At 50.8% G+C, this 10,971-nt stretch overlaps 1 protein-coding gene across 1 annotated transcript in view; it reads left to right on the forward strand.

The window, feature by feature from the left end:
* Positions 1 to 10,971, forward strand: part of LOC145361415 (STE20-like serine/threonine-protein kinase) — a 47,651-nt gene extending 36,680 nt beyond the window's left edge. The window contains exons 15-20 of the mRNA XM_080217145.1: positions 2,509 to 2,638; positions 3,951 to 4,075; positions 5,504 to 5,689; positions 7,136 to 7,261; positions 8,113 to 8,226; positions 9,888 to 10,971. Of these exons, the coding sequence (XP_080073271.1) occupies positions 2,509 to 2,638; positions 3,951 to 4,075; positions 5,504 to 5,689; positions 7,136 to 7,261; positions 8,113 to 8,226; positions 9,888 to 10,022 (816 nt within the window). The 3' untranslated portion in view covers positions 10,023 to 10,971. The remainder of the gene's footprint in view (positions 1 to 2,508; positions 2,639 to 3,950; positions 4,076 to 5,503; positions 5,690 to 7,135; positions 7,262 to 8,112; positions 8,227 to 9,887) is intronic.

Consider the following 10,971-nt stretch of genomic DNA (forward strand, 5'->3'; position numbering starts at 1 on the left):
ATGGGATGTGCAAGACCTATCCGATTAGTCCACCCCATTGACCCTTCGCCGAACTCTCCAATTCAGGCATTGTTTACAGTTTTAAAGTTTATTAATCAGTGTCACAAGTAAGGCTTATGTTTACACTGCAATGAACTTACTATAAAAATCCCCCAGTCGCCGCATTCTGGCGCCTGTCAGGATAAACTGAGGGAGAATTTTATACAGACAATCCGCCTAATCTTCACATCTTTGGAAACGGGAGCACCCGGAAGAAACCCACGCAGACACGGGGAGAATGTGCAGACTCCACACAGACGGTGATCCAAGCCAGGAATCGAACCTGGGTGCCCGGCGCTGCGAGGCAGTCGTGCTAACCCATGGATGGGAAATGTTGAGGGATATGAATCAAATGCAGGCAAATGGGCCCAGTTCAGTTCAGGAAAACTGGTCGGCATGGACGAGTTGGGCCGAAGGGCCTGTTTCAGTACTGAATACCTATGTTGTCTCAGGGAGTTAGGGGGAGCAGGTGGACAAGTAGAGGAGAACACCAAGGGCAACTATGGAACGGCGGAGCAGGGTGGAGGGTCCGAATGGCCTACTCCTGCAATGGAGAAAAATAGTAACAGGAAATCCCGCAGGGTTCAGTGTCAGAGGGTCCACACGCTTCCTCTTGAAGAAGACTGGACGGCCAACCCGGAGAGTTCAACTTGTAGTGTAACCACAGTTATTAACCGAAACTGCCACGATTTAATCGGTTCCCCGTCTTGGCTCGCTGTATGGAGTGTGGAGTTCACCCTTTGTCTGCGTGGGTTTCCTCCAGGTCCTCTGGTTTCCTCCCACAGTCCGAAAGACCTGCTGGTTAGGTGATGAGATCTCCCTCAGAGTAACCCGAACAGGGGCCGGTGTGTGGCGACTAGGGGGATTTTCACAGTAACTTCATTGCGGTGTTAATGTAAGCCGACTTGTGACAGTAATAAATAAAGTTACCTGTTCAAATGCCTTCTAAATGTTGCCATTGTACCCGCCTGTACCCCTCCCCTGGCAGCTCATTCCACACACACACACCACCCTCTGGGTGAAAACGTTGCCCCTCAAGTCCCCTTTCCCCTCTCACCTTTAACCTATGTCTTCTAGTTTTGGACTCCACTACCCTGGGGAAAAGACCTCGGCTGTTCACCTTATCTCTGCCCCCTCGTGACTTCATAGAAGTCTATAAGATCACCCCTCATCCTCCTATGGCCCAGGGAAGAAAGTCCCAGCCCCTCCTTATCACTCAAACGTTCCAGAAATCTGTCTGTCCCAGTTTTAAATGAATTCAGTTATGGAGCACCACAACCCTCTGGGGTGGAAAAATTCCAAAGATTCACCACCCTCTGAGTGAAGAAATTTCCCCACATCTCAGTCCCTTATCCCATGTCCTAGGTTTCCCCGACCAGCGGGACTCAATCCCTCACTGTCTACATGGTCAAGACCCTTGAAAACGGGGCTTGATAGGGTAGACACGTGGGTGGCACAGTGGTTTGCACTGCTGCCACACAGCGCCAGGGACACGGGTTCAATTCCTGGCTTGAGTCACTGCCTGTCGGAGTCTGCACGTTCCCCCCCGTGTCTGCGTGAATTTCCTCCATTTGCTCCGGGTTCCTCCCACTGTCCGAAAGACATGCAGGTTAGGCGGATTGGCCATGCTAAGTTGCCCCTTAGAGTTCAAAGATGTGTAGGTTAGGTGGATTGGCCGTGCTAAATTGCCCCTTAGTGTCCAAAGATGTGCAAGTTAGCTGGATTGGCCATGCTAAATTGCCCCTTAATATCCAAAGATATGCAGGTTAGGTGGATTGGCCATGCTAAATTGCCCATAAGTGTCCAAAGATGTGCAAGTTAGGTGGACTGGCCATGCTAAATTGCCCCTTAGTGTCCAAAGATGTGTAGGTTAGGTGGATTGGCCATGCTAAATTGCCCCTTAGTGTCCAAAGATGCGCAAGTTAGGGGGATTGGCCATGCTAAATTGCCCCTTAGTGTCCAAAGATGTAAGGTTAGGGATTGACCATGCTAAATTGCTGCTTAGTGTCCAAAGAGATGCAGGTTAGGTGCATTGGCCATGCTAAGTTGTCCCATTTTGTCCAAAGATTTGCAATTTAGGTGGATTGGTCATGCTAAATTGCCCCTCAGTGTCAGGGGGACTAGTAGGGTAAATGCATGGGGTTATTGGCGTAGGGCCTGGGTGGGAATGTGATTGGTGCAGAGTCGATGGGTCGAATGGCCATCCTTCTATACCTTTGGATTCTATTATTCTATCTAATTGAGTGAACTTTCACTGTGCCGCATCTGGTGCAAGTATATTCTTCCTCAGCATCCTCATCTTCGTACTCTGATCCCTTTCCAATCGAAGCCAGCCTGCCATTTGCCTTCCTCATACGGAATGGCCTCCCAATAAAAATGGACCTTTGGTTGACTTAGGGCCATCTTTGCAGATGTCCTGTGGTCACACTAGGGACGATTATAAATACCAGAACTTTCTTTCTCACCCAGGAGCAAGAGTTCATCCAGAGACAACAACAGGAGCTCAACGAGGGTCTGCAGAAGATCGTTCAGGAGAGGAAGACGAAGATATCCTCCACAGATTCAGAACGGCTGATGAAGGGGCACCAGTTGAAGAGAGGTGAGAACATCCTATGATCATGGAACCATAGAATCCCAATGGTGCAGAAAGAGATCATTCAGCCCATCGAGTCTGTACCGACCACAATCCCACCAAGGCCCTATCTCCATAGCCCCATGCATTTATTCTAGCTAAGGACACTAAGGGGCAATTTAGCATGGCCAATCCACCTAACCTACACATCTTTGGACACTAAGGGGCAATTTAGTATGGCCAATCCACCTAACCTACACATCTTTGGACACTAAGGGACAATTTAGCATGGCCAATCCACCTAACCTACACATCTTTGGACACTAAGGGACAATTTAGCATGGCCAATCCACCTAACCTACACATCTTTGGACACTAAGGGGCAATTTAGCATGGCCAATCCACCTAACCTACACATCTTTGGACACTAAGGGACAATTTAGCATGGCCAATCCACCTAACCTACACATCTTTGGACACTAAGGGACAATTTAGCATGGCCAATCCACCTAACCTACACATCTTTGGACACTAAGGGACAATTTAGCATGGCCTATTCACCTAACCTGCACATCTTTGGACACTAAGGGGCGATTTAGCATGGCCAATCCACCTAACCCATGCATTTTTGGAATGTGGGAGGAAACTGGAGCACCCGGAGAAAACCCACAGAGACAAGGGGAGGATGTGCAAACTCCACACAGACAGTGACCCAAGCCGGGAATTGAACCCAGGTCCCTGGAGCTGTGAGGCAGCAGTGCTAACCACTGTGTCACTGATCCTACATAAACCCACATTTAGTGTCAAGCACTTCTATATCATGCTGTCATTCCTGTCATTAAAAAACATTCCAATGTCCTCGTGCATCAATCGCTGAAAGGAAGCATGCAGGTACAGCAGGCAGTAAGGAAGGTAAATGGAATAGAAGCTAAGAGTCATAGAGGTTTACAGGTTGGGAACAGACCCTTCGGCCCAACTTGTCCATGCTGCCAGTTTTTACCACTAGGCCAGTCCCAATTGCCCGTGTTTGGCCCATATCTCTCTATACCCATCTGACCCATGGAACTGTCTAAATGCTTTTTAAAAGACAAAATTGTACCCGCCTCTACTCCTGCCTCTGGCAGCTCGTTCCAGACACTCACCACCCTCTGTGTAAAAAAATCGCCCCACGCTTAATGGTTAAAAAAAAGGGCAGCGTGGACAAACGGGGCCTGTTTCCACGCTGTAAACCCCTATGGCTCTATGTCCTGGGAACTTTTTCTCAGTGATGCGACACGTTAACTTGTTTGGCTGTCTGGTTGGTCTGTGTCATGCCTCCTCCTCTGTGTCTCCGGATTAGAGCGGGAGTCGGCGGTCTGGGATGTGGAAGAGCAACACTTACAGGAGAAATATCACCTGTTTAAGCAGCAGGTGAAGGAACAGTCGTCCCTACAGAGGCAGCTACTCCTGAAGAGACATGAGAAGGTGCGTGTGCCTTAGCTTTACACTGAACTAAGCATGTGTCACACACGGTGCATGTGCGTACTAGACAGTGTGCTTGTGTCATGGATGGTGCACGTGTGTCACAGACGGTACATGTCACAGACGGTGCACGTGTGTTTTTGTGTGTATCTGCATATGTTCCTACCTCTCCGTGTCTGTGAGAGTGTGAGTGCGGCTGCATGTGTTTGCAAGTGTGTGTGTGTGTGGTATTTCTGTATGTGCGTGTGCATATGTGTGTACACAGATGTGTTTGTGTGTGTGAATGTATGTGTATTTGTGTGTGTGTGTGTGCATGTGCACTCGTGTGAGAGCATGTGTATGTTTGATTTGACAGAACGTCCCTTTAAGAGACCTTTGTCTTACTCTTTTCATTTGGTTTAATTTGTTATATTTTATTCATTTCTGGGACATGGGCACTGCTGGCTGGACCAGCATTTATTGCCCATCCCTAGTTGCCCGAGGGCAGTTGCTGTGGCTCTGGAGTCACATGTAGGCCAGACCAGGGTAAGAACGGCAGATTTCCTTCCCTAAAGGGAACCACATGGGTTTTTCCAACAACTGACAATGGTTTCGTGGTCATCAGTAGATTCTTAACTCCAGATTTTTTTTATTGAGATCAGATTCCACCATCTGGCGTGGTGGGGTTCGAACCCGGGGTCCCCAGAGCATTAGCTGAGTTTCTGGATAATCGAGTGATAATACCACGAGGTCCCTATAAATGGGGACAGCTGGGGCACTGAAGAGGGAATTGGGAAAGTCTGTGCATGGGATTTTACGCCCTCACTCGGCCCGAAACCTTTCCATAGTTTCCCCCCCTCTTCCGCTCCGATTTTCGCGACGGGTGGCCCAGAGGGTGGTGAATGTGTGGAATTCACTCCCACAGGAAGCTGCTGAGGCCAGAAAATATTGTGTGATTTCCAGAAGAAATCAGATTTTGCTGTTGGGGCGAAAGGGATCGAGGGACATGCGGGGGTTGGAAATCAGGATATTGAATTTGATGATCAGCCTTGAATGGCACAGCAGGCTGAATGCCCTACTCCTGCTCCTAGTTTCTATAAAAGCCCCAGATTGCTCCCAAGGGCAGGCGATGGCCGAGTGGCGTTATCGCTAGACTATTAATCCAGGAACTCAGCTAATGTTCCGGGGGACCCGGGTTCGAATCCCACCACGGCAGATGATGGAATGTGAATTCAATAAAAAAAAATCTGGAATTAAAAATCTGCCGATGACCCTTGTCGCTTGTCAGGAAAAACCCACCTGATTCCATTCGGGGAAGAAAACCCTGACCCGGTCTGGCCTACATGTGACTCCAGAGCAATGTGGTTGACTCTGAGCGACCCAGGGCAAACAGGGGATGGGCACCCCGCCATCGGATTCCCTCGGAATAAAGAGCGTCCTTTCCCCTGGCAGGAGACGGAGAGGATGACCCACCATCACAGCTGCCTCCTCGAGGAGCTGCGCGGCCAGCAGGCTCAGGAGAGGGGCCGAATGCCCAAGGCGCAGCGAGCTGACAGCAAGGCCCGCCTCAACATCTTCAAGCAGAGCCTGAAGATCAGGGCCATCGGCTCCCTGGAGCAGAGGGAGCTCATCAAACAGGTCAGCTATCCCCCCTTGTGACAATCAGTGCGGACGGCGCGGCGGTTAGTTGGCACTGCTGCCTCACAGCGCCAGGGACCCGGGTTCGATCCCTGGCTCGGGTCACTGTCTGTGCGGAGTTTGCACATTCTCCCCGTGTCTGCATGGGTTTCCTTCGGGTGCTCCGGTTCCCTCCAACAATCCGAAAGATATGTTGATTAGGTGCTAAATTCTCCCTCAGTGTACCCGAACAGGCGGTTTCTCATTAACTTCATTGCAGTGTTAATGTAAACCTACTTGTGTGGCCAATAAATAAACTTTAACTTTACAATACCACTGTGCGAAATGCTCCACTTGTACATTTCCCAACTCTTAATTTCAGTTGATTCGTTAACACTGCAATGAAGTTACTGTGAAAATCCCCTAGTCTCCGGCGCCTGTGTATATAAAACTTCCCCCGCACATCTCCACTGAACATTCCCCCCTTATCTTGAACTTGTGCCCCCTTGTAATTGTCATTTCTGGGAAAAAGCTTCCAACTGTTCACCCTATCTACACCCCTCATAATTTTATAAACTTCAATCAGGTCGCCCCCTCAGCCTCCGTCTTTCCACGGAGAACAATCCCAGTTTATTCAATCTCTCCTCATAGCTAATACCCTCCATACCAGGCAACATCCTGGTAAACCTTTCCTGAACTCCCTCCAAAGCCTCCACGTCCTTCTGGTAGTGTGGGGACCAGAATTGGACACAGTATTCCAAATGTGGCCAGACCTATGTTTTATGTTGTTATATCAATATCCTTGGGGTTACCATTGACCAGAAACTCAACTGGACTCGCCACATAAACACGGTGGCTACCAGAGCAGGTCAGAGGTTGGGAATCCTGCGGAGAGTAACTCACCTCCTGACTCCCCCCAAAGCCTGTCCACCATCTACAAGGCACAAGTCAGGAGTGTGATGGAATACTCCCCACTTGCCTGGATGAGTGCAGCTCCAACAACACTCAAGAAGCTCGACACCATCCAGGACAAAGCAGCCCTGCTTGATTGGCCCCCCATCCACAAACATTCACTCCCTCCACCACCGACACTCAGTAGCAGCAGTGTGTACCGTCTATAAGATGCACTGCAGCAACTCATCCTTAGACCCACAACTACTTCCATCTAGAAGGACAAGAGCAGCAGATACACGGGGAACGCCACCACCCGCAAATTCCCCTCTGAGCAACTCACCATCCTGACTTGGAAATATATCGGCCGTTCCTTCACTGTCGCTGGGTCAAAATCCTGGAACTCCCTCCCTAATGGCATCGTGGGTCAACCCACAACAGCGATTCAAGATGGCGGCTCAGCACCACCACCTTCTCAAGGGGCAACTAGGGATGGGCAATAAATGCTGACCCAGCCAGCGACACCCACATCCCGCAAGTATCTAAAACAATTTTTTTTTGTCTCCGTTCCCACAGTTTTTAGCCCAGGAGGAGGTCCGACAGAAGGAGGAGCGACAACGGCAGCAGCTAAAGCATGAAGCCCACCTTAAGGAGTTACAGAGGCAGTGCGAGAGCAACATGGCGGAGTTACAGCAGCTTCAGGTAACTCTCTATCCGAGGGTGAGAGAGGGAACGCTCCCACAAGAGGAAACATCCTCTCCGCTGCTCCTCCCCCCAGCCCCCCCCCATCAAATCCCAAAACAGGCACCCATGCCACAGCGGGGGGGGGAGTGGGGAGGGGTGGAAGAAAGTGTTTCACGATCACCCGGGACATCGATATCGGCCTGGTTCACCAACCCAGTGACAGCACCGGCCGCAAAAGATTCCTCCCCCAAGGATCACTCTCTCAACGGTGTTAACATTCGCCTCTATCTTCAGGGTTAGGGAGTTCCCGGGGAATTTGGGAAACTCCAGGCGAGTGGGGAGGGCATCACGAACAGAGGGTCCCACCTAACCCCGCACCTCTCCAAAACTGGGGACCGCATGTCATGTGTAAACTACTGACCGTATGTCACATGTAAACTGGGAACTGTGTGTCACATGTAAACTGGAGACCGGGTGTCACATGTAAACTGGAGACCAGGTGTCACATGTAAACTGGAGACCGTGTGTCACGTGTAAACTGGAAACTGTGTGTCACATGTAAACTGGAGACCGGGTGTCACATGTAAACTGGAGACCAGGTGTCACATGTAAACTGGAAACCGTGTGTCATGTGTAAACTGGGAACTGTGTGTCACATGTAAACTGGAGACCGTGTGTCACATATAAACTGGGAACTGTGTGTCACATGTAAACTGAGTGTTGCATGTAAACTGGGGACCCTGTGTCACTTGGAAACTGGGGAGGGACGCGTGTCATGTGTAAGCTGGGAACTGTGTATCACGTGTAAACTGGGGTCTGAGCCAGACTGGCACTGAGATGATCCAATTGTTTCTGTCCCCTTTTCCCAGAATGAGAAACTGAACCTGTTGGTCACCGGTGAGAAGGAGAAACTGAAAACTCTGGATGAAGAGCACACGATGGAGCTGAAGGAATGGAGGAACCGCCTAGAGTCCCGGAAAGAGGTGACCTTCACACAAAGGCTCCCAGATTTAGGGCTCCCGCTGTCCTCCCTCTGTAAACCCTAGCTGCCTGTAATCCCAACCCTCACCGTTTGCCCATCGCTGACTTGCTCTGTCTCCCAGTCCGGCCACATCTAAGCCCTCGAGTTCCCACCCTTGTGTGCAGACCCCTGAATGACCATGCCCTCCCCTGTGTCTGTAATCCCATCCTACACCCAAGAATGGGTGCAGCACAGAAGGTGGCTGTTCAGCCCATCATATCCCGGCTCTGCGAACCCACTCCCCACCATTTCCCCTGGAAATCCTCAGTTAACGATCCAGTTCCCCTTTCGGAAACTCCAATTGGATCTGTCTCCACCACACTCTCGGACAGTGCATTCCACATTCTAACCACTCACTGAAGGTATCTTTCCTCGTGTCTCCCTTGCTGCTTTTACCAATTGCCTTCAATCTGTTTCCCTCTAATTCTCAACCTTTCACCAGTCGCAACCATCCACTCTGTCTAAACCCCTCACAATTTTGAACACTTCCATCAGATCTCCTCTCAACCACCTCTCCTCCAAGAACGGTCTCAACTGAGACCAAGAACAAAGAAAAGTCCAGCACAGGGACAGGCCCTTCAGCCCTCCAAGCCCGTGCCGATCATGATGCCCAAACTAAACTAAACAATAACCCTTCTGCCTTTACTCGGTCCGTATCCCTCTCTTCCCTCCCGATTCATGTACCATCCAGACGTCTCTTCAATGTTGCTCATGTTCCTGCTTCCACCACCTCCTCTGGCAGCGTGTTCCAGGCACCCACCCACTCTCGGTGTGAAAAACCTCCCCCACACATCTCCCTTAAACCATCCCTCTCTCACCTTGAACCTGTGTCCTCTTGTAACTGACCCTTCCACCCTGGGGAAAAAGCCTCTAACTATCCACCCTGTCTGTGCCTCTCACCATTTTGTAGACCAGGTCTCCCCTCAGCCTCAGTCTTTCCAGTGAAAACAATCCCAGTTTATCCAAGCTCTCCTTGTAGCAACACCCTCGAGACCAGGCAACATCCTGGTGAACCTTCTTTGTACTCTCTCCAAAGCTTCCACGTCATTCTGGTGGACTGGTGAAAATCCCCCAGTCGCCACACTCCGGCACCTGTTCGGGTTACACTGAGGGAGAATTTAGCACCTAACCAGCACGTCTTTCAGACTGTGGGAGGAAAGCGAAGCACCCGAGGAAGCCCATGCAGATATGGGGAGAACATGCAGACTTCACACAGACAGTGACCAAAGCCAGTCTTTGAACCCGAGTCCCTGGCGCTGTGAGGCAGCAGTGCTAACCCAGTTGGGACACTAAGGGGCAATTTAGCACAGCCAATCCCCCTAACCCTTACACCTTTGGACACGAAGGGGCAATTTAGCATGGCCAATCCCCCTAACCTGCACATCTTTGGACACTAAGGGGCAATTTAGCATGGCCAATCCCCCTAACCTGCACATCTTTGGACACTAAGGGGCAATTTAGCATGGCCAATCCCCCTAACCTGCACATCTTTGGACACTAAGGGGCAATTTAGCATGGCCAATCCACCTAACCTACACATCTTTGGGAGGGGGTGGATGATAATTCTCAGAGTTACTGACATGTTCCCGGGGGTGTTCCCCCTCTGTTGTGTGTCTCCCGCAGATCCTTGAGGAGACACTATCCCGGGACCAGCCGCAGCCGGACATCCCGTACCGACGGAGCAGCGAGCCGGACACCTCCAAGTCCTCGCTGCACAGAATCTCCCGCTTCTTCCCACTGCCCAGCTTCCCGTCGTAGGTAGCCCCTCGCCCGTCGCCTGCGCCCATCACCAGAGGACATGGTAACCAGCCAGAACCAACGCGCTGCGGGGGATTGGAACCAGGTTCGCATTGTCAGTGCGGCGGGGGAGGGACAGTGGCGCAGTGGTATTGACACTGGACTAGTAACCCAGATGGTCTTGGGGTGGGGGAACATGGTCTCAAATCCCAAAAGGAATTTAAAATTCAATTCATCAATCTGGAATTCACAGAATCCCTACAATGCAGAAGAGGCCATTCAGCCCATCGAGTCTGTACCCGACTCACTGACAGGGTGACTTACCCAGGCCTTCTCCCTATCCCTGTAAGCCCACGCAGCTAATACGTCTAACCTTTGGACACTAAGGGGCAATTTGACATGGCCAATCCTCCGAACCCGCACATTTTGGGACATGAAGATGTGCACGGCCAATCCACCAAACCTGCACATCTTTGGACTGTGGGAGGAAACCGGAGCACCCGGAGGAAACCCACGCAGACATGGGGAGAATGTGCAACGTCTGCACAGGCAGTGACCCGAGGCCGGGAATCGAACCTGGTTCCCTTGACGCTGTGAGGCAGCAGTGCTGACCACTGTGCCGCCCTCAGTAACAGCGACCGTGACAACTACCAGCTATTGTTGGAAAACCCCACCTGGGTCACTAATGTCCTTTAAGGAAGGAAATCTGCCATCCTTACCCGGTCTGGCCTACATGTGACTCCAGAGCCACAGCAATGTGGTTGAATCACAACTGCCCTCGGGCAACGAGGGATGGGCAATAAATGCTGACCCAGCCAGCGACGCCCATGTCCCAGGGATGATTAAAAGTCAGTCTGACACACTGCCCACTAACCGTTCATCAAGCAGAAGGTTTCCCATGTTCTGCACACCTGTAAATTTTTTTACAACGCCTGTTAACATTATTGTCTAGAAATGTAAATAAACTTTC

The sequence above is a fragment of the Carcharhinus amblyrhynchos genome, chromosome 34 (assembly GCF_965287045.1).
Source record: "Carcharhinus amblyrhynchos chromosome 34, sCarAmb.v2.hapA, whole genome shotgun sequence".
In the NCBI taxonomy this organism is placed as follows: Eukaryota; Metazoa; Chordata; class Chondrichthyes; order Carcharhiniformes; family Carcharhinidae; genus Carcharhinus; species Carcharhinus amblyrhynchos.